The sequence below is a fragment of the Abrus precatorius genome, unplaced genomic scaffold, assembly GCF_003935025.1.
Source record: "Abrus precatorius isolate BTA unplaced genomic scaffold, Abrus_2018 Scaffold5, whole genome shotgun sequence".
NCBI classification, from domain to species: domain Eukaryota; kingdom Viridiplantae; phylum Streptophyta; class Magnoliopsida; order Fabales; family Fabaceae; genus Abrus; species Abrus precatorius.
In genome coordinates this window covers 1238369-1262426 of record NW_020874395.1, presented here as the reverse complement: position 1 = coordinate 1262426, position 24058 = coordinate 1238369, and the positions used below count along the sequence as shown (strand labels likewise).

Here is a 24058-nt window from a genome sequence, read left to right as displayed (position 1 = left end):
TTATAGGGACTTTTTATCCTTCAATTTAAATTATTTTTAATAAAAAAAGGTCTTCCGTTTGACTATAAAAATATACTGCACTTTAGTTTAGATCATTTAAAATACAACATCAAATCTAAATCAATATGATTTGATTAAAAATATTTTGAATTAGATTAATAAATCTTATTTTATGATATTTTATACAAATTTTCAAATTTATGCTTTTGAAAATTGGATAGAGTGAATTTGTTTCAAGCTTTTGATCTTTTATAAAAAAAATATATATTTTATTAAATTTTCAACTTTATTAAATTTGAATTAGATTAATAAATCTTATTTTATGATAGATTGAATTAGTTTAAAAACTAGATATAAAATCAAATCCAATAACTAAAAAAATGATATTTTTTTATTTTTCAATTTTTTTTGCTTTTTATTTGTTTGGTTTTCAACTTTTTAGTTTTATTTTTGTGATTTACATTAGATTTTATCGGTATAAAATTTTTCTGTCCCACTTTGTGACCAACTAATTAAAATGTACATGTTGGATTTTGATCCTTCAAACTTATCGTCAGTGTCATTAATCTTCTATTATGGTCTCTTAATGATAGCTTTTTCCTCTCCTCTCTTTACTCATATGTTCCTCTTTTATTCTGCACGTTCTTATGTCCTTTTTCTTCTTCTTCCATGTGCAGTGGTTGATGGTGGAGACATGCAGGGCTTCCATTGGAGGCCATAATCAACGACTGGTAGTTCTACATTCATGATTGCATGATGGTGTCTCTGCTATATATGGTGCTCGAGTGACCTGAAAAAGGTGCATCCACCAAGATAAGTTTCAGTTAGTTTTGCAAGAGTTTGATTTAAGATGCACATTTTAATATTTAGTTTTTAATGTGGTAGACATTACTCTCAATTAAGGAGGAAGAGTTTTGTTGTTTATAATTAATCCATCTGCTTATTAAATAACTAAAGTATTGATTTTTTTTTTTATACTTTCTAGATCTTTAATATATTTATTTTTTCATTCAACATTTTTATAAATATTAGACAAATTAATAAAAAAAAATGTTGAAAGAAAATATAACATTACTCTTATACAACAAAACATGTAAATAAACTATCATGAGGATGAGACTACTGAATGATTCTCAGAAACCTTAATTAACGACCCAATATGCAAGGAAAAATGTAAAAATTGAATGGAAATCAAGCTTTTCACTTAAGAATAGTCTCTAATGACCACAAAATATGTAGCATGTGGGAAAAAAAAAAGCATTCTTTTACAAGCATAGATCTCTACACCCACCTCTATTGGATCCTAAATCTCAACACATAATATGCATTATTACACAGGGAATGTTGACTATTACTAAACAAAAAAGGTCATAAATTGAAAATGTTTAAAGTAGAACTTTCTTTTTATTCTTGTAAAGTTTAAGAGAATTAAAGTATATAATAGACAGCACATAGCTAAGTCAAATTTGTTGATGCCCATAGATCTTTTGCAAACAATAACCCCACATACATTCATGAATAATATGAATAAGGTTAATTTGTGCTTATTCATGGAAACAATAACCCCACAAACCATTGGCAATAATGCGAGGAAACAATTATGAAATCCAATACAACAAGAAAATTCAGATCATATTAGATTATATAATTTTTTTTCTTCAGAAAACACTTCATTCCTCATGTTTACAAGAAAACAAAACGAAAGACAGAAAAATCTTAATCTTCGGATAATCTCAGCATACACTTTGTATTTGTTTTATAGCATAACCGATCTTCCTCGTCATATTAACTATTAGACCTCCACTGAAATTAAAATAAACTCAAATACTCTCTTGAATTTTATGTTTACTAACAAAACAGCATGATTTTTAATATAGGAAAAAATATTCATGATTGAATAATGATAAGATAACCCATCTTAAACAAGAAGAGAATATAATAAAATGCCTTTTTATTGATAATTTGAATTATATTTTATTAAATAAGAATAAACTAAAGAAAACACGCTTATAATTTAAAAAATTATGAAAGTAAATCGTGTGAGTCAAGACTCATATTAATTTAATATGACATGTCAAAATTCTAATTCAAGTTAGAATTTAATAAATTTAAGTAACAGTGTTTGAGAAAAATTACATGATGTAACAAAAAACAACATGATATGTATAAAAAGAAAAATTAAAAGAAGTCATTCTCAAGAAAATGAAAATTCAAAATTAATACTTCTGTATAACTCTACCTAAAACGAAACATATAACTAATGATTTTAAAAAATAATCATTTTAAAAATATTTTCTCAAAAACTGTAAAAAAAATTGAAAAATAAATCCCACTAAATACCCACTAAAATAGTGTATAATATAAAAATAACTAGTTCCAGTTTTGATTTGAAAGAGCAGTACATTTTCTTTTCAAACTTTTCATTATATTTTATAATAAAACAGTATAATTTTAATGGATAAGGTTTTGTGCAGTGAAAATAAAATTTCCATCCATTAATGCAATTGACCCTCCACCTACGTATATGAGAAAAGTTCACACAATAAAAAACAACAGTAGTAATAATAATAATAATAATAATAAAAGAAGGAGCTAGTGGGACTCATAGAAGACTTATTTTAATTTAAATACGAATTATTAAGTTTATCACGTGGCGTGTGGATCCACCCAATAAATAAAATCTTCTTATATTGTCTTCTAGATTGTAAAGGTGAAGTAAGACAGAAGTTTAAGGTAATTTGGAACACAATTATGAATTTACTTAAGAAAAAAAAATGCAAGACTCTGAAACTATTGTTTTTACTTTTTCTTGCTGATGGGTTCCTTTGAAATACTGTTATGTATTAAGAGATTAAGAACAATAATTTGTAAAAAAATAAGGACTAACTTTAATAAAATAATTTATAAAAAATAAATTCAAATCATACAATTTTTTTAAAGATGTAAGATTTAATTAAGCATATAACATAATGTAAAGAGAAAGGTAAAAGAACAATGTGGTCTGTGGAGGTGGGCCAGGAAAATGCAAAAGGAATCAATCACTTTTTGCAAAGAGAGATATAGATGTAAGTCCAGCCTATTACACTCATAAAGGTCCATATCAGGGTGCTTAGTGCGACGTAGACTTAGCTATTAAGATTTCAATAATGATACCAAATTGTGCCTTCAATGGGTGACTTAATTGGAAAACACAACCTTCTCCATGCAAAGCATTCTGTGCTAAGATACCATTTGGTGTTTTTGTCCACAGAATATATATTTGTATATAAAATGAGCTTAAATTGCAAAGTGGGTATTGGGAAGCTAGAAAAGAACATCCTTTTTATTTAACCTTTTTATGCTGATTGAGGGCTTACCTTAAAGGAATATGTGGCACTGTCCTCACATAAAGTGGGGCTTCCTCCCTAGTGTAATGCTACCTAATTGCCCATAATTTATTCACTGATCCTTAAATTTTGAGTTTTGATCATTGAGATTTCAGGGTTCTTCCAAATCATTAATGCCTTTTCCAGTTCTCTTTTGTTCGGTGTAACTGATCATGGAAACATGTCATTAACCAGTATGAAAATCGTCTTCAATTACTAGACGATACATAAATTTATGAAGAGGAGTCAACAAAAGAATTTAGAAAATGGTTGTTATCTATAACTTGGTTAACATTTGTAACTCAAATAAACGGGTTAGTGTATATATCTTATGAAAATTGTGATTATTGGCATTATAAACGATTGAGGCATTGCTTTGAATTTGATAGTCCAAAAATGTGGAAAAGGGCAATGTTTTTATTAACCTTATAAAGCTGGTAAGTGGTAACATTCAAAGGAGTCATGTTCTATATGCTTGGACGCATCTGTGGTAACGTTGACATCAAATGATGGACCAATTTGGAAGCTGCGTTTTTTTTCTGGCGTTCTTCTTTTTCCCTTTTACATACTCTGACATTTTACAGAAAATGGTAACATACAAATATCAATCTGCTACGCGTGGGCAATGAGTAATTATTTCAGACACAACTGTACAAAAATCAAAATTAATGCTCACAGTCACAGAGACTAAATATTAGGTTTAAATAAAGTTTTCTTTCTCTAAAAGTTCATGATTTTTTTTAGTTATTTGTTAACACTCTTTGTTATTTACTCACGTAGTATTTAAGTTGATCACTAAAATATAATATGGGCAGAATATATCGTAAGCAATACTTTCATATTTTTTAAATAAACATTTAAGTAATAAGATTAAGATTTTTAAGATTAAAATTTGAGAATACAAATGTAGCAAATGTGTAAATATTACATTGCTATCTATATTTATTCAATGCTATATTATATAAGTTAAGTTTTTTTTTATTATATAAGTTGTTTAATGTTACATAAACTAATAAAAAGTAACATGAATTATATAGAAATAAATAAGGATTTCGAAAGGACTTATTTGAAGTAAAGAAAAATAAAAATCAATGGAAAAATAACAAATGCTTTTTTTAAAAAAAAACTACTATTCTATAATCAGGTATATTTCATCGGTTTGTCTCTACAATGCCCAGGCTTATGTGTAAAAATGGTAAAATACGTAGTATTTTGACTACTGATAATTTCTTGTGAGATTTTAATGTTTCAGTTTTTTTCTTTTTTAAGAAAAAGTTTCAATACTTTAGTAGTAATTTATAGATATTTTAATCCCCTAATGTTTTATATGTCATATAATACGTTATATATATATATAACAACTTGATTATATAATATGACTCTTTTCAAAATCATTTTAATTAATTTGAAACATTTTATCAGAAAATTATATTGTTTATATCAGATTATATTAAAAAAAACAAATATTGAGACTTAATTTTAATTTGGTATGTGTTGTTATTGCTTCATTCAGTTGCACTCATTTAAATTTTAGTCATATGATAACAAATATTTAAATACATTGTAAAAATATTTTTAATGAATCCAAAATTAATCTCAAAATGTTCTCATGCTTCATAATAAACAATATCAGCATAACAACAACTTGTTTATATCTGAACTCATCATGAACTGCCCAGATATTTTCACGCATCATATTAATAACCTTATGCATTATTAGGTGAAATCGGGAAAATGTTTGCAGAAAGATGATCTCCTCTAATCAGTGATAACTGATAAAACTAGTGATTGGGACAGATTCAAATTCAATAAATCCGAAAAGTAGGAGATAAATTAAAATAAGCACAGTGATTTTGGGGAGATAAAAGGAAATTGGGAAACATAACTTAGTTATCATTGGTTAAATCGACAAACTCATGCAATTAGGTTTAACGTTTAGCATCATCACTCACTCGCTTCCTCAACTTTCCCTTTCCAATTGGGCAGATTTTCCAAAAGCAAAGGAATCAAAACTCACCACTGCATCAACACCACCAAATCATCATTGTCATCATACAAGCATTCTCTCCCTTTCTTTTCCACTCACTTCAAACATGTACATACACCACCGAACCCACCCTTAGTTTTAGGAATCTAGTAAACCAAAACTAACAAAAACCCGATGTTATTGGACTTCTGATGACACCTCCCTAACAAACTAAATCTCCGATATTCAAAGTTCCAACGATGGAATCTTCATTCCTCACTCTCAACAACCCTCCGAAGAAGAACTTGTTCTTCACACTTGAGCATAGCAAAAGCAACCGACTTTATTGAGAGGGGCAGAAGCAAGAAACAAAAACCACCCTATGGAGATTCAACAAAGCGTGAAGGTCATGGTCCACAAGAAATGGCCATCACACAAAGGAGCAAAAGAATCAGAACCAATAATAAGCACTCCGAAGCCGAAATGGAAGAAGATCTTCTTCCACACCAAAACCAAAACCAAAACCAAAACCCAAACTCAAAACCAAAACCAACCTGAAGAGTTCCTCTGCCCCATTGCAGGTACACTCATGGCAGACCCAGTCATTGTCTCTTCAGGCCATTCCTTCGAACGTTCTTCCGTGGAAGCATGTAAAAATCTCAACTTTACCCCTCAACTCTCCGATGGCACCACCCCAGATTTCTCCACCGTAATCCCCAACCTCGCCCTCAAATCCGCCATAGTCAAATGGTGCAAAACCACCTCAACACCCCCACCCCACCATTCCTCCAACCCCAACCTCGTACGCACCTTAATCTCCTCGAACCCAACCCTACAAAACAGCAACCCCGTCACAGACAAAGACTTAATTCGAGGAGTTAACAAAAACCCAAAACCCAACCTTCTCCACCACGCGCAAACTGAAGTCCCTCGTAGACCCACGCACTTGTACACTAGCTCCGAGGAATCCATAGCCACAACCTCAGCCTCAACCCCACCTCTTCAGCTCTCCACGCGTCCCAGTTGCTGCTACTCTTCACCTTCCTCTTCAGAAATCGAAACCGCCACAACCCCAGAAGAAGAAGAGATCATGGCCAAACTAAAAAACCCTCAAGTTTTCGTGATCGAAGAAGCACTCGTTTCGCTCAGAAAGCTGACGAGAACGAGAGAAGAAACAAGGGTTCAACTCTGCACCACTCGGTTACTCTCTGCTCTACGTTCCCTCGTTGTTTCAAAATACACCAACGTTCAGGTCAACGCTCTTGCCTCTGTGGTCAACCTTTCGTTGGAGAAGAACAACAAAGTGAAGATCGTGCGGTCAGGGATCGTTCCACCGTTGATCGAGGTTTTGAAGTTTGGATCCTCTGAGGCGCAGGAACACGCTTCTGGTGCACTCTTCAGTTTGGCACTTGAAGATGATAACAAAACCGCAATTGGGGTTTTGGGTGCTCTTTCGCCGTTGCTTAACACGCTCCGATCCGAGAGCGAGCGAACTCGGCATGACTCGGCTTTGGCGCTTTATCATCTTTCTTTGGTGCAGAGTAACCGGGCCAAGATGGTTAAACTCGGGTCGGTTCCGGTTCTTTTAAATATGGTCAAATCGGGTCATATGATGGGTCGAGTTCTTTTGATTCTGGGCAACTTGGGTTCCGGGTCGGAAGGGCGGGCTGCGATGTTGGATGCGGGTGCGGTGGAGTGTTTGGTGGGGCTGTTGGGTGGGACCGAGTTGGGGACCAGGTCGACTCGGGATAGTTGCGTGGCGGTTTTGTACGCGCTGAGTCACGGCGGGTTGAGGTTTAAGGCGGTGGCGAAGGCGGCGGGGGCGGTGGAGGTTCTGCAAAAGGTGGAGAAAGTAGGGAGTGAGAGGGGTAAGCATAAAGTGAGGAAGATATTGGAGATTATGAGGGCTAAGGAGGTGGAGGAAGAGGATGTGGACTGGGAAGAGTTGCTTGACTCGGGGCTGGGTTGTCGAACTCGGACTCGACTCGGGAGTGGGTTCGACGAGTCAAGTGCTAACTCGGCCGAGTTTTGAGTACAGCTCAATTTTTTGTTTTTTTAATGTAATTATTGGATTTTGGGTTTTTTTTAAAGACAATGCTGTGATTAGGGTTCTGATTATGATGTCATTTTTTTTTTCACATTGTTTTCTGATCTTTTATGTTGGATGGAGAATTGGTGAATGTCTTGTTTTGAGGGTGGAAATAGAAATGATTTTTCAGGTGAAAATGAATTGTGTAGGGAAACAAAGAAAGGTGATTGAATAAATGAAGAGAAAGACTAATAAAGTCGATGATTTTTGGAGCAGAAAGTGCGGAGGGAGCGTTTGTGTATATGCTTATGCTACCACTTTATTCCTTCAACCACACACTATAGCTGGTTATGTTCCCTTTTTGGCTCTTGCCTTTCCTTTTTTTTCTCTACTTTTGCACTCAAAACTTTTGTATCTTAATATAACTTAAGCTCACATTATAGTCCTTTCATTTTCAACGTATTCCAAGTATATTATCTGAATACGCATTCTTGTGACCATAATTTTGTTGTTTTTTAATGTAAAACTTAAAAGAGCAATCTAGTAATATCCAAGGAAATGTATGGTTCTGGTTCCTCCATTACAAGAGAATTTTCCGTGAAATCGTTGTCTTTCTTGTGTGTTTCAGCTCGACAAAAGTTAATTAGCTCCAATGGAATCGCCATTGCTAGTGACAATAATCTTAAGGGGATTCATGTCCCACAATTATGCTCACTAGAGTCACATGACTCGCCATTTGTATCACCTTTTCCTTACTACACTCGTTTTACTCTTATTCCTTTCTCACTTCATTTTCTTTCACTTCATAGGTGTTCAACAAGGTCATGATCCAGTATCAACTATTAGTATTATGTTCTCTAAAAATATAATAATTGCAATCGAGTATTAAGTAGCATCATAATTCTTATAACATACAATCATGCCATTTTTTTTTTCTTTTGGATCTAGATATACCATTATGGTTTAATGATATGGAGCTACATCATAGAAACCAAAAGGCCCACATGCAGAATGAGATTGAAGATCATGCTGCCAAACAAGACCTGGGCTCATATCAAAACGTAGGTGACACAAATGAGGGCTGAATTGAGCAGGTTCAAGCTCAAATGGCTGAGATATTATGAGGTTCCATAGATATATGAGGGAGTAGCTTTTGGAACTTTTTTTTTTTAAAATAACATTATTAATAATAATAAATTATTGTTTTTATGCCTCTCGTTTATTTCTTCTTTTGGATATATTTGCATATTTATTTTATATTTCCCAAATTTGAATGCAATATGCCCACATGAAAAAAGTTAAATTTTTTACCTAGGGACGAGGGTTAACAAGTGGGGCTGAATGAAGCAGATACAATGACTAGCGACCAAAAATGAAAAATTGGTTAATAATCACTAAGAGCATGTTTGATTTAATTTTAAAAAACAGTTTTTAGTTTTTAAAAATAAATTGTAGTATAAATTTGTACTACAATTTATTTTTAAAAATTAAAAACTGTTTTTAAAAAATAAAAATCAAACATAATCTAAGTTCTTGGGGGCTGTTGGCATTTCAGTTCATACAACTCCACATAATTTAGTCTCTCTTTCAGTCACCAATGATATCTAGTTATGATATGCAGGCCCAGAATATTGTAATCTCCAAATATCAATCATAGATCGTCGTAAATAATCTTATAAAAGTTCTCAGTCTTTGCTTATAAATTAAGGATTTTATCAACAAACATCTCCATAAATATTTTTTTATTTGAAAATACAGCGAAGTTATAATGGAAGTACTTGAATAATGTTATAACGCTTTTTCAATATACACATTTTTTTAATTCCTTAATGAATCGCCTAAAGACTTGAAATAATGTATATTATGCATGATGGAGGAAATGAATTTTGATTGAAAACCAAACGAATACCACAGCCTGTTTGATTACATCTCATAAAGTTCAATATAAAATCTGTAACTAAACTAATTTAGATACACAATCCGATCGAATTTAACAATATAAAATTAATTACATCAAAATTTAAAATAAAGGGACAATAAATATACGCCAATTCAACTCATATCTATTCCTTTTACACCAATTAAATTTCAAATTCTATACTCCAATGTAAATATGGTTCACATTCGGTGATACTCATCAAGAAAAACCTTTACATTTATAATACTTTGAGATTTTATTTTAGGAGGGGGGAGACAAATCATATTGGTCTAGAACCCAAACCGCGTGCATTAAAATCAAACAATCACAGAGATGTTTCGGATTTGGCAATAAAGTTTTCTTTTCAGTCACTATAATAATCAATAAAGGTGTTAAGGGTCATGAATATTGATAACAACCCTGCCCGTGGAGTAAGCAAAAGAAACCATGATACTAGGTCCCACGTTTAACACTATGATCCCTTTAATCCAGCCTGGTACCCCCATTCATCATTTGACTAAACACAAAACCTGTCTCTCTTTAGATTCGGTTCCTCTATCACCGCGAAATCTAATTCAAGTTTTTTTTTAAAAAAATTGTGCACCAGATGAACAAATAGTCAAACACACCGAACTTTCAGTCAAAACAAAATAGTGTAGTTACCTAACATGAAACCTAAAAGCAGTAAATCACTTTACCATGATAACCTTTGTTTATTCATTATTCATTCATAAGGATTATTTGAGTTTTGATTAATCACTAATCACATAAACAAGAGTGTGGACAAGGTGCATGCGGCGCTTCTGGTAGCTGCATTAAAAACTCCGCAACAAATGCAGCTGTATAATAGTAAAATGTAGGTATGCACATGCATGGTGCTGGTGCATTGGCTTTAAAACAAGCTGTTTCCAAGACACCCAGAAGGGACAAAACTTATGCTACATTTTAATATTGCCTAAGCAAATTTTCTTTCCTAGTTACGTTTTCATTATTTAAGCGCAGATCATAACTTGATAAAGCGTCCTTCATATATTTATTTGTAATTTTATTACAAGCTCTAACTTACTAGGAACTACACTACCTATCATGTGTCCGAAGAAATATTTATAAAAAAAAAGAAGCGTAATTCCATGACAAATCTATTATGTCAATGAATAATACTTATTTGCTGGCCAAAACCAACACAAAACACAAGCTTCCAAGTTCCAACATTCTTAAAAATGAGAGCCTTTATTAAAATTTTATAATATAACACTCGAAAATGAGACTCATCAGACTCACTCATCTATTCCGAGACAACAACAATAAGGGCAACTGCCCGCATCACCATCTCACAGAGTAAAACTATGTATGTATAATTGAGCTTAGCTTAAATAAAAGCATCAAATTCATGCACAGACAGAGAGAACTATAACAATTAAAAAAGAAAAAAAGAATTCAAGTTTTAACCTTTAACCTTTAACCTTAACCCCAACAAAAAGAAAAAGAAAAACACCCACTACCCTCACTCAATCGGCAATGCCAAGTGACAAACATGAATGAATGAATCAATTAACCTGATCACACCTGCGTCTGATCTCACCCTTTCTCCCAGTTTGAACGCCCAAGAGACTAAGCTTCTGCATTGCCTTACCAAAGACCTGAAAGAACCTATTTTGATCCTTAGCAAAGTTCTCAACAAAGGGTCTAGTAATAGGGTCATTGTACAACCCATGATCCGATTTCAACACACCCAAACCCTTTGGAAGGTTCTGGAAGTAAACGTTATCGAACTTGTTAGGTGTCATAACATCGTTGAACACTGACAAGGTAGGGTTCTTTTTGTAATCAGCGCAAGCCCTTTGAAGCCCCTGAGCGAAACGAGGGTTATATTGGGAAGAATAAGAAGTGTAGTTGGTGTTGATGTCGGAGATGAATTCGGAGCAATGGGAGAACCCGACGGTGTGGGCCCCACTGAGAGCCACGAATTCTTCCACGGAGAAGCCGCGTTGGGTGAAGATTTCGGTGATTTGGGAGATTGGCATCGAGGGTTTGGGGAGGTGGCCGGCGACGGAGGCCGCCCGTGAGATGCGACCGTCGCGGCGGCCGAGGTAGAGGGGGAAGTAGGGGCCGCCAAGCATGATGAGGAGGTCGCGCGTGGCGGCGGAGAGGATATCGGCGCAGGAGACGGTGTTGGGACAGGCGAGTTCGAGGGCGGTCTTGGCGCGGACGACGAGGTCGAAGGCGTCGCCGGGGAGGGAGAGGTTGATGTCAGCGTCGCGTTCGGCGGTGTTGAAGGCGGTGGAGGAGAGGAGAACGGAAGCATCGCAGCCGTTGGGGAGGAGACAATCGTGGAGGAAGAGGCGGAGCGTGGCGGGGGCGGTGGTGGGGCTGGAGATCTGCTTGGATGTGACAGTGTCTTGGATGATCTTGCTGAATTGGGGACACGAGTCCTTGTAGAAATCCAAAGTGAGTCTAGCTTGTGAAGGTGTTGTGAAGAAGAAGAGCGTCAAGAAGAAGAGTGAACATGACATTGCCATTGTAGTGACAGAGTGAGTGAGTGAGTGTCAGAAGAGAAGAGCAGATAAAAGAAAGGAGGGTTTTGTTTGAGTGGGTTTTGCAGAAGGAGAAGGAGAAAGACGAAGAGACACGCGCCACTACGGGCATGTGCGTAATAAATCACGGGATGTGCGCCTTCCAAGTTCAGCTCAGCTCAGCTCAGCTCAGCTGTAGTGGGGACAACCTCTTTCCCCTCTGTGCTGTCATGTTACTCTAATTCCACTGCCCGACATCAACGCTATCGTTTTTTTTTTCAGTTGGTAACTGTGAAAATCGAAATTATTTTAACAATTTTTATTGAATTTTAGTCTGTATTAAATATTTAAATTTTTTACTGTTTATAATTATCTTGTTCAATTTAAATAAAATTGTATTTAGTTAAATTTTTATCCTTTATAATAATTTTATTTGGTTTAAATAAAATTAATTTTTTAAAAATCTTTATAATTAAAAAAAGATTATTTTAAGAGCTTAAGAGAAATTTAGAATTATCTTTTTCATAATTTTTGATAGTTATTCGTCTCTAACTTTTGTTTTATTTATTTATTTATTTAATCGTTTTTATTTATTAAAACTGGATGAAAAGGTGTATGATTTTGGACATGGGTGACAGCCAGCCGAGAATCTCACGCAGGCAAAGCTGGTTTGTAAGGCCGTTTTAAGCGGATGAAAATGACAGCTTTTTGGAGCATCTTTAGCGATTGAGTTATTGAAAATATTCTATTTTATATTACTTTGTTATTGAAGGTTGTTCTGATTTAATAAGTGATTTTGAGTTTAAATTTCTAGAAATATAGTTGTCTTTAAAATTTAAAGAAAATTTTGTGATTCAACGTTTATTTTTTACATTACTTAATTTGCATTTATAGATCTTTTCAGTTTGATCATTGAACATTGAATATGATATAGGTATACATGTAGTCTTAGGAAAATAGAAACTGTTTTAGGACTGGAAGATGGGAGGAAAATTCTAGTAACAGTATGAACATATTAATTGAGCTTATATGGCAGTGCAATTATGAAGGGTAGTATTATGCCGTGTCGGTTGGAAAACAATGAATATTTTTTTACTAGTCCAAAGGGAAAGAAAATGAAGCTTCCACTATCACGATGCATAGCATTACAAAGGAATCCAATGTACCCGCCAGAAGGGGATACAAAAAAGGTTCAAATGAAACGAGATCCTTGTTTATTGTGGCACCTCTCTAATACTTCATTTTATAGTAATTTTGAACGTTGCTTATGAAGCTTGCTAGTGTACATGTGTTTAGTATTTTAAGTTCCCTTTATTGCCTTATACTCGTTTAACCAAGTTTAAGTGGGTTGGGAAAATCTCTAGTAATGACAGTACATAATTCATGAGCAACCCACAAATACATTCGAGATTAATTACTTTTTTTTTCGTCAGCAAACTTAATTACTTCTTAGGAGCTTGAGAACAGGTTGTATTCAAATGTATAATCCATATTTATTAGAAAAATGCAAGTTCAGTGAAATATGTATAATTTTTTGTTTTTGCAAATTATAAAAAAATGACATATGTACAATATGAATGATCGACACCATATAGTTCCATCCGAACCAATCAATAATTTTTTTAAGTTGATAGAATATCAATTGCAAAGAAGGAATCTTAATCCAAAAATATAATACTAATTTAAGTTTCCATCCATGAAGAGCTCTAGTTACCAAATTTTATGTTGGGGCAAGCTGTACCTGTCATTTTCAATACAAGGATGATCATCTTGCATGAATCCAATCAGAAAATGAAAGGTAAGGTAAGATTTTGTCAATTATATTTGCTACCCAGCAATTTATATAGCAATCTAACACACTAATTTGACTTGAACCTGACAAACATACAAGATGGTTTTTAAACCCATAATATATAATTATCACATTATCTATTCAACTCAAGATCCAATAACCGTTCATAAAACCAAACTTTTTAACATGAAAGAGAGAATTCATGTCTGTGTAGAAAGGGGTGACCATTTGGCACACTGTAAAGTCACCAAGAGACAGATAATATTAAACCTCAGTGAACAAATATGAGTTTACAAATAGACTTTCAAATAAAGGAAGTTTATAATTTAACTTACGAAACAAACTCATTATGGGATGGTTATTACAATTCAAGGGAAATAAGGGAAATCATAAGCTCCCAAAGCATACCGCACACGCTTACTAGGATCCTTCATGAAACTTGTGAGCGCTGAATTATATGAACTTCCCTTAATTGCCCTATACTTATTCCACCAACGCATACAACTGCTTTGCTTCAAGAAAATTTCTGGCGACACTTCATAATTTTGGAGCAACCCATAAAGATAATCCTCGAACTCAATCAATTTCTTCACTATCTCTTGCTTCTCTCGGACAACCTTAAATTCTTTGCATAAAAGAAGAGCCTCTTCAACATGCGCCCAAAAGCAAGAATCAGTTGTTAAAATAAATTCCACATTTATCTTTCTATTTCTCTTTAAATTCTCTTTGACAACCATAGATTCTTGGCGGGAAAGGAAAGCCACATGAACACGTGCCTCAAAGCATGGATAATCTTCATCATTGTTGTTACTTGTTTCATTTTCGTTGTCTTCAACAAGGTTCAACTTTTTGCTTGAAAGAAGAAAGTGGTCAAGAAATACCCTACTGCTAGGATACATTGGTGAATCAGGTTCTTCATTCTCCTCATAAGATAATATGTCCCAGTTATCTTCCATGTCTAGGGAAACCATGGAGTGTTGGCGAGAAAGGAGATCCTTTTCAATACAGTCCCAATAGTAAGAATCTTGTGTTGTTAAAATAGCTTCTTCATTGGTTGTTTTGTCTTTTGTTGTCTCATTCCTAAACCACTTCTCCAATAGTATAAAGTGTTTAGGTCTATTCTTTGTCACGTAGTCTTTACCACCATCTCTATAGTATTCAGCAATAGTGAGGGGTTCAACCATTCTCCTGTAACTAGTCCCAGCATAGAGCCAACTCTTACGATAGGCATCACTTTCTTTCTGAGGCTTTATATTTGCTTCTTCGACCATCTTTTCCCAGTAAAGTGTGAGTTGTTTATGGAACGAAATAATATCATGGCTCCACGGTGTGTCCATCTTTTTGTAGTTGTCTTAGTACCCTATTCCCTGGTTTTTAGTTAGCTTCTTATACCATTCAAGTTGGGCCATAATTTTCTTCATTTCATCCAAGTTCTTTAACGGTTTAAACAGTACCCTCCTTTGCATGATGACTTTTTCTTCTAGTTTTTTCATATTTACTTCCAGAATTTTGCTATCAATATTCTGTTGCTTCTGCCAAGTCAATTTTTGAAATGGAGTTAGGAAAAATTCATTTTATGGCCACCAGATACTAGTTTGATTGCACATAACAAAAATAAATAAGGCTCAATTCAATAATTGTAGTAGTTTGTGAGATAGAATATACACGTCTACCTGCATATGTGGTGTCAATCCCAATGCCCGCAACTGTAAACTGATACTACTTGCAAGTGCTGAATTTGATGTTGGAAGAGGCTTGTTTTCAGCCAGAAAAGTAAGGTCCTTGCAAATTGCTTTATGACTGAGATTTTCTACTATATTTTCATACTCAGCAAATTGAAATTCTTGATTCTGATCATGGATTGAGCCCAATGCTATGAGAAGTTCCAAAATAGAGTCAGGGTTCTCAAAACAAGAAAATCTACAACAGAACACGAGAGAAATGTGCCAAAAGGCATGTAGGCGCCAGTTTGAGGACTCAATGCAGCAGCGGAAGAGCTATGGTTAGGAATGAAGAGTGTTGGAAGTGGGTCTTTGATTGACACACATGTGTAGAAAGCAGGAATTCCAAATAGGACTATGTGCTATGGCTTGTTGCAACTTCTTGTCACCAATAAGGGGTGAACCATAGGTGATGCAGAGTGGGCGATTCTTTCCTAACCGAATGCTATCTAATAGTGATATAGTGAAGAGAGAAGCAATTGATCCTCCAAGACCATGTCCAGTTACAATCAATGAAGTGAAACTATTAATCTGCATTAGGATTTTTATATAAAGATTTACTTGGGAGGAACAATATATGCCAAGAGCAGTTAGAGAAAATATGAGAAGAAAAGAAGTGGAGCTTAAGCGCAAGTGTTTTCAAAATAAAAACATATAAATATGCATATTTGAAATAACTTCTAAATTCTCCCCCACCAAAAAAATGTACTTTTCAATCAGTAGTTTACAAACTAACCTGAAACAAAGACCACAAACAATATCGTCCATAATTTACACCCCCAACTATGAGGCTTATGGATAGGTAACTAGATTTGCAAAATAAATAGAGCAACATGCCGACATTATTATTACAATCAAAACAAAATCTCCCTTTTCTTTTAAGTTCCCTTTTTTTAAAAGAGAAATTTTATAGCTAAACAATGTGATATTTTGGCGATGATGACTAATTTACAAGGTCAAACAGCTCCATTCAGAACAGTATTAATAAGCTAGATTTGCAGAAAAAAAATAAAAATTGTGCAGCCCAGATAAGGATTTTTCAAATAGAAATCAGAAGAGGCATAAAACAATGACAAGGGGAAGGATATGTACCACAGATTTCTTCCACTCATCAAGCGAGTGATGGTTTTCATAGAAGAGTGAAAGTGCAGTGCTGTTGATAGAGAAAATTGGGTTGGTTTTGGTACACAGAAAACCAAAGTGATGAAAATTGTCCAGTCTTAGAGCAGAAGATGGAATCAAATCCGCTTGAAAGTTGAAAGAATCTAAAGTGGCCTCAAATGCTATGATCATCAAATCTGAATCAGGTTTTTTATAAACATTCCACGACAGTCCTTCTCCTTTGATTGAAACAATTGCTTCATAACGAGAGGAAATAACATCCCATGATCTGCGAAGAAGACCGGTGCTTGTCACAAAAGGTGCTAGCTCCATTCCACTCCAAAATCTGAAAGCACAAGCACACAAAATCCAACTAAGTAATTGCATGAAAATCAACAAGGAATGAGTAATGCTTCATTTATCACATACAGTGTAGATTGAGACATGATGCTCGAAAGATTAAGTTAAGTCTAAATGATGAGCAAAATGTTTCTAAATGTTTGATGCCATTGCATAGAATGGAGTAAGGTAAGAAAGTCAACACCCCGTGTCAGTCTGTTTTTTTATTCATAAATAGTTGACTTATGCGAAAAACAACTAATCTCAGAATCAAGAGTAGATTTGACATGTTTATGAACTAAAAGCTTATGATGCAACGAGTTATTGTGATGGTAAAGATTAAGGAGGAGAATTTTAACAGATAAAGTGTATAGGAAACTCAAAAGAAAGCAAGGGGAAATGTTAGTATAATCATTTTTTCACTTAATATCTTATTCAATTATAGAAATGAAAATCACTCCCATAAAAAATGAATTGATTAATTGATTAATTGATTTGGTAAAAACTTGCTCAATGAAGTTATACTCTCGTATTCTTTTTTATCTTCAAATTCCATTCAACTTCTTGTTGCTGGCAGGAAAGCAAGTTTTTTTTTTGCTATGCCTAATGATTTTGCGGCCAATTAGTAAAAGGCATCGGTTGATTCATAAAAGCTTGATTAACAAAAATAATTTTGTTTAATAAAATATAGTTGAAATAAGTAGTTATAAGACTGAAGTAGCCTTTTTATTTTTAACTAGTAATTAAAAGTACTTTCTCATTTTATCTTTAATATTCTTTTATTATTTCTCTTTTACTCGTTGAATTTTAAAAACCTAGTAGCTCTTTATATATACTATGTTTAACACTCCAAAGTATCCTTTACGAAAAAGCATTTATTTAAAATTATAAAAAATAGTAACTTTTTCATAAATATTTTTATTTATCAAATCTCATTTTTTTATTGTATAAAATCATCAAAATAAAAAAAGTATTTACGTGACATCATTTAATTAATAAATATACTTATAAATAAGAAAATAATTAAAAATTATTATCTTAATTTTTTAAGGGGCTAATCTTTCAATTTGGTCTTTGAAAGAAGAAAATATTAAAATTAATTCTTAATGATTTGTTATTGTTAGAATCTATTAGTAATGCTTATGGAGATAATGATATTTCACGTTAAATACAATATGACAGGCTAATACATCTCTAACTATATCAATGGATCATGTAAGAAACATTTTATTGTTGTGTACGTTTTTAATTAACAGATGAATGACAAAAATAAAATATTTAACATTTTTAATTGAAAAAGTTAAACACACGTTAGTGTATCATATTACACTTAATATATTATATCACTATTTCTATAATGATTAAATAATATATTCTAATAGAATGACTATAATTAATAAAAGATTACACATTAAAAGACTATTTTTAATATTTTTTGAAGACAAAATTGAAAGACTATTCTTTAGAGATTCATTTGAAGTTTAAGTCTTTTTAAGATGATAAATAATTTTAAATAAATCAAAAAATAGTTTAAAAATATATAATGTCAACTTTCAAAAATAATTATCACATTTTCTATTTAACTCAAAATCGACTACATGGTTCATAAAATAAAACCAAATTTTTTAACATGAAAAGAGAAATCAAGTTTTTGAAAAAAGGATGACCATTTATCACAATACAAAGTCATTAAGGCATTGATTTAGAATTTAGAGGAAGAAAGGATGAAAGAGTTTGAAAGAGTAAAAGAACAGAGGAGAAATAAAAGTTAATAAGAAAAGCTTTTAAAGATGAACTCAAAAAGATTTTAGATGTTTTATAAACTCTCTTTTCTTTTAGAATTTCTCAAGTTATCATCAACCATGACACAAAGCTTCAAAGGGACTCACAGTAATAAACAGCTGTGAACAAAAAATAAGAGTTAAAAAATAGACTTCCAAATAAAAGAAGATTGACTATAAATTTACGAAACACTGATTCTTGGATGGTTATTACAATTCAGGGGAATCAGGGAAATGATAAGCACCCAAAGCATACCGCACACGCTTGCTAGGATCGTTCATGAAGCTTGTGAGTTCGGAATTATATGAACTTCCCTTAATCGCCTTATACTCATTCCACCACCTCATATAGCTGCTTTGCTTCAAGAAAATATCTGGAGACACTTCATAATTCTGGAGCAACCCATAGACATAATCCTCAAACTCAATCAATTTCATCAGTATTTCTGGCTCTTGGACAACCTTCAACTCTTCGCATGCAAGGAGAGCCTCTTCAACATGTGCCCAAAAGCAAGAATCAGTTGTTAAAATAAGTTCCACATTTATCTTTCTATTTCTCTTCAGATTCTCTCTGAAAACCATAGATTCTTGGTGGGAAAGGAGGGCCTCGTCAACACGTGCACCAAACCTATTTACATTCTTTCCATTCTCTTTGACAACCATTGACCCTCGTCGAGAAAGAAGAGCCACATCAACATGTGCCTCAAAGCATGAATAATCTTCATCAATGCTCTTAACTGTTCCATTTTCATTCTCTTCAACAAGGTTCAACTCTTTGCTTGAAAGAAGAAGGTGGTCAACACGTGCCCAAAAGGTAGGACACATTGTTGGAATAGGTTCTTCATACTCCTCATAAGATCCCAGTTATCTTCCACGTAAACCACTGAGTGTTGGCGAGAAAGCAGAGCCTTTTCAACACATGCCCAAAATTGAGAATCTTGTATTCTTGAAATAGCTTCTACATTACTTGTTTTGTCTTTTGTTGTCTCATTCCTAAACCACTCCTCCAAGAGTACAAAGTGTTTAGGTCTATCAGTCATATAGTCTTTTCCACCTTGTTTATAATAATCAGCAATAGTTAAAGGTTCAACCATTCTCCTGTAACTAGTCCCAGCATAGAGCCAGCTCTTACGAAAGGCTGCACCTCCTTTCTGAGGCTTTATATTTGCTTCTTCCACCATTTTTTCCCAGTAAATTCTGAGTTGTTTATGGAATACAACAACATCTTCATCCACTAATGACTTCATGTTCTTGTAGCTGTCATAGTATCCTATTCCCCGACTTTTAGCTTCCTTCTTGTACCATTCAAGTTGAGCCATAATTGTCTTCATTTGACTCAATTTCTTGGACGGGTTAAATTTAACCCTCCTCTGTATGATGGATTTTTCTTCCAGTCTTTTCATATTTATTCCCAGATTATTGATATCAATATCCTTTTGTAGCTTCTGCCAAGTCAAATTTAGAGATAAGGAAACGGAAAATGCATTTATGGTTACCAGATACTAGTTTGATTACAGATAATAAGTAAAAATAAGGCACAATTAGATAATTGTAATAGTTTGATAATAGAATATATAGTCTACCTGCATATGTGGTGTCAATCCTAATGCCCGCAACTGTAAACTGATACTACTTGCAAGTACTGAATCCGATTTTGGAAGAGGCTCGTTTTCATCCACAGTAGTTAGGTCCTTGCAAATTGCTTTATGAGTGAGATTTTCTACTATATTTTCGTAAGCAGTAAAATCAAATCCTTGATTCTGACCATAGATTGAGCCCAATGCTATGAGAAATTCCAAAATAGAATCAGGGTTGTCAAAACAAGTAGAATTTACATCAGAACACAATAGATATGTTCCAAAAGGCATGTAGGTGCTGGTTTTAGGACTCAATGCTGCAGCTGAAGAGCTATGGTTTCTAATGAAGAGTCTTGGAAGTGGGTCTTTGATTGACACAACGTGTAGAAAGCAAGAATTCCAAATAGGACTACGTGATATGGCTTGTTGCAACTGCTTGTCACCAATAAGGGGTGAACCGTAGGTGATGCAGAGTGGGCGATTCTTTACTGACCGCATGCCATAGAATAGTGATATAGTGAAGAGACATGCAATTGATCCTCCAAGACCATGTCCAGTAACAATCAGTGGAGTGGCACTATTCATCTGCACTAGGATTTTTATGTAAAGATATACATGGGAAGAACAATATATGACCCCAACAAGCACGCAGAAGAACTACACTATTTTTAAGACAAACTTAGCAAACTGTTGCTCTAAAGTTATAATAATTTTATCCCAAACATTGGACTTAAAGGGTATAAAATTATAAGACAAAAAGTCCCGATTCTTTTTGTTTCCTTTATGAAAAAAGAGAGAAATTTTAAAGCTAAACAATGTGATATAGTATAGGGTGATTACGAGCAATTTACGAAGTCCAACAGCTGAATTCAGAACAGAATTAATAAGCTTGATCAGTACACACATCATCAATCTCTAGATCTGTAGGAAATACAAAGTTTTTCATGCAGGCCAGATAAGGTTTTTTCAGTTTACAATTTTCCATAGAGAAATCAAAAGAGGCACAAAAATTACAAGGGAAAGGAGGAGATGTACCTCAAAATCAGATTTCTTCCACTCATCAAGTCTCTGATGGTTTCTATAGAAGAGTGAAAATGCAGTGCTGTTGATAGAGAAAACTGGGTTGGCTTTGGAACACAGAAAATCAAAGTGAAGGAAATCCTCCTCTCTTACAGCAGAAGATGGAGTCAAATCCGCTTGAATATTGAAAGAATCTGATGTTGCCTCAAACACTATAATCATAAAATCTGAATCAAAATCCTTATAGACTTTCCATGATAGTCCTTCTCCCTTGTTTGAAACGATTCCTTCATAACGAGATGAAATAGCATCCCATGATCTGCGAAGAAGACCAGTGCTTATCACAAGAGGTGCAAGCTCCATTCCACTAGAAAATCTGAAACCACAAGCACACATAATCCAACTTAAGTAATACTGTGAGAATCAACATGTCGTGTTAATTACTTCTGTTTTATGAGTTTTAAACTAAAAACCAATTAGGAAAGAGTAATCCTTCATTTGTCACATACAGTGCAGATTGAGCCATGGTGCTTGAAAGAGTAAGATAAGCCTCAAAACGATGAGCAAATAGTCTTTAAATGGTTGGTGCCATTGCAGAGAATGGAGTAAGGTTAGCCAACACCCTATAAGACAAAATGTTTTTTTAATAATTCTCGTCATATGCTTCCAATTCTCTTCTTCTCTCATATATTTTTATTCAAAATTTAATGGCAATATCGTAAGTATTATATTTTAATAAGAGTTAAAGATAATCTGTATGATAAAATTTAACATTAAAAATTAACACATCAGTATTAAAATTCTGTACACATCAGAGAAAGAAAACTTTAACGAAAAAATATTACTAAAAGTACTTATAATACTACCCTTAAATTTCGTAGATCGTGTGATGGTAGGTAGTTTTGTATTGTACTAGGTATGTGACTATAATCAACTAAAATTTTGTTAATCTTGCCGGTGACAAACGTGTTCGACAGAGGAACAAAGTCACTAGATTTATAATCCACTAATAAATCTTCCAAAGGCAGCACAAAAAGATAGTGCATGCTTATTGGCTTATGGTACTTATGCGGAAAACAAATGTAAATACAGAATCAGATTAAAAGTGTAGATTATGCAGAATAATTTTAACAGTTGGTGATTAATAATTGTAGAATGTGTGAGCAGCATATATATATGAAACTCAAAAGAAAGCAAGGGGAAATGCGACTTATTAATATGGACAAAAATAAATTTATTAATTTTTTCCTAAAATGAAAAAAAAAATATTAACTAGTTATGTATAATATCAAAAGTTGCTTTTTAAAGTTAGACCTCTCATCTTATTTATAATATAAAATTTTCAAAATATAAATTTATTTACATAATATCATTTAGTTAATAAAAAAAATTTATAGATAAAAAAAATACTTTAAAGTTTATTATCTTAATTTTTAAGATGATAAATAATTTTAAATAAATAAATATAAAATTAAATTTATGAAAAATTATATAATTACCAAATTTTAAGTTTTAGTTCAATAAATGATTATATCTTTATCTAGTATTTTATATTTATTAGCTAATTCAATAATTAATTTTAATAAATACTTTTAATTTATTCAGCAAACGCATTCTTAATCGCTTCAAATAAAGATAAAAGTCTAAAATAGACTTCTAAAAAGACAAGTTGTCTTTATTAGATGGTTATTATAACTAGGATCGTCCACAAAAATCAAGAAAATCATATGCTCCCCGGAGATATTTCACAAACTTACTAGGATCGTCCACGAAGCTTGCGAGTTCTGAAAGGAGTGTCTCTTCAACATGTACACGAAAGCAAGAATCAACTGTCAAAATAACTTCCACATTAATATTTCTTTTTCTCTTTAAATTCTCTTTGACAACCATAAACTCTTTGGTGACATAAGAGGGTCTCATCAACCCGTGTTAATACAGATCATATTCGATGATGAGGTGAAAATATTAATTCTATTATTATTTATTTTAAATAGTTAGGCTAATTATACTTCAATTATTAGTTTTGCAAAGAATAAAATTTATGAAGTCATTCCACACTATTCATTCCACAAAATTATTTTTAACTATTTTTTTAGAAAGTTCAAAAATATTTATCTTGTAGATAAATTTTTTTTTTAATTTTATCGAAAGAAGTGACCATTAACATTAGAATCTCTAGTAAGACCCTGTGGACATTGCATAATGTTAGACCTAACCTTCCTTTAAATAGAAATGAATATCTATATGGCAATTGTTGTAATTAGTTAAAATTCTATTGGTAATTAAATAGCTGTTTGTTAGGTAGTTAGTTAGTTAAAAAAGAAAAAAAAATTAGCTTATATAAGACATGTACTTTTTGCTTATGATATACAACTTTTAATTTTTACTCTCATAATCAATTACTGTCAAACTTAATCTCTATCAAAGAGTAAATCGTGTGTGAGTGTGTACGAAGATCGTGTTTAGACACTAACAGTTGGTATCCAGAGCCTTTTGTTCTTGATCTTAGAGATAGAAAGCCTTTGGAGGGTTTGAAAATGGCAGCAACAATAGGAAACTTACTAGCTTTTCTTCCTATTCTCAATGGGAAGAACTATGGTTGATGGTATGTTCAGATGAATGCTATTTTTTGTTTTCATGATGTGACTAACATCACTAAGACTGGAGTTAAAGATCTTGATGCTGCTGCAATGAATATATAGAAGTCAACTTTTCAAGAAGCCAACAAGAAAGATGGGAAGGCTTTGTTCATCATTCATTAAAGTGTTGATGCAAATATCTTGGAGAGGATATTAGGGGCAAGTACTACGAAGTAAGCATGGGATATTCTTTCAAAATCCTATGAAGGTACTGACAAATTGAAGAAAGTGAAGTTGCAAACCTTGAGGAGACAGTATAAGTTGTTGTAGATGGATGATTAAGAAAGTGTAGGTAAG

The 24058-nt window shown here is 33.2% G+C and overlaps 4 protein-coding genes across 4 annotated transcripts; 1 reads left to right on the top strand and 3 right to left on the bottom strand.

Moving 5' to 3' along the window:
* The first annotated feature begins 5301 nt into the window (after window positions 1-5301).
* Window positions 5302-7672, top strand: LOC113867366 (U-box domain-containing protein 40). The gene has a single exon (XM_027502646.1). It carries the CDS (start codon window positions 5714-5716, stop codon window positions 7361-7363), a length of 1650 nt encoding a protein of 549 aa, XP_027358447.1. The 5' UTR covers window positions 5302-5713; the 3' UTR covers window positions 7364-7672.
* A 3123-nt stretch (window positions 7673-10795) lies between these two features.
* LOC113867892 (peroxidase 31) lies at window positions 10796-11798 on the bottom strand. The gene has a single exon (XM_027503399.1). It carries the CDS (start codon window positions 11795-11797, stop codon window positions 10826-10828), a length of 972 nt encoding a protein of 323 aa, XP_027359200.1. The 5' UTR covers window position 11798; the 3' UTR covers window positions 10796-10825.
* A 2153-nt stretch (window positions 11799-13951) lies between these two features.
* Window positions 13952-14920, bottom strand: LOC113867608 (senescence-associated carboxylesterase 101-like). The gene is made up of 2 exons (XM_027503008.1): window positions 14627-14920; window positions 13952-14284 (listed from the first exon to the last, which is right to left on the bottom strand). Exons 1-2 carry the CDS (start codon window positions 14918-14920, stop codon window positions 13952-13954), a joined length of 627 nt encoding a protein of 208 aa, XP_027358809.1.
* Window positions 14921-18562: 3642 nt separating this feature from the next.
* On the bottom strand, window positions 18563-21724 carry LOC113867989 (senescence-associated carboxylesterase 101-like). Its single transcript, XM_027503525.1, has 4 exons — window positions 21632-21724; window positions 21138-21498; window positions 20109-20687; window positions 18563-19970 (listed from the first exon to the last, which is right to left on the bottom strand). Exons 1-4 carry the CDS (start codon window positions 21646-21648, stop codon window positions 19293-19295), a joined length of 1635 nt encoding a protein of 544 aa, XP_027359326.1. The 5' UTR covers window positions 21649-21724; the 3' UTR covers window positions 18563-19292.
* Window positions 21725-24058: the final 2334 nt, after the last annotated feature.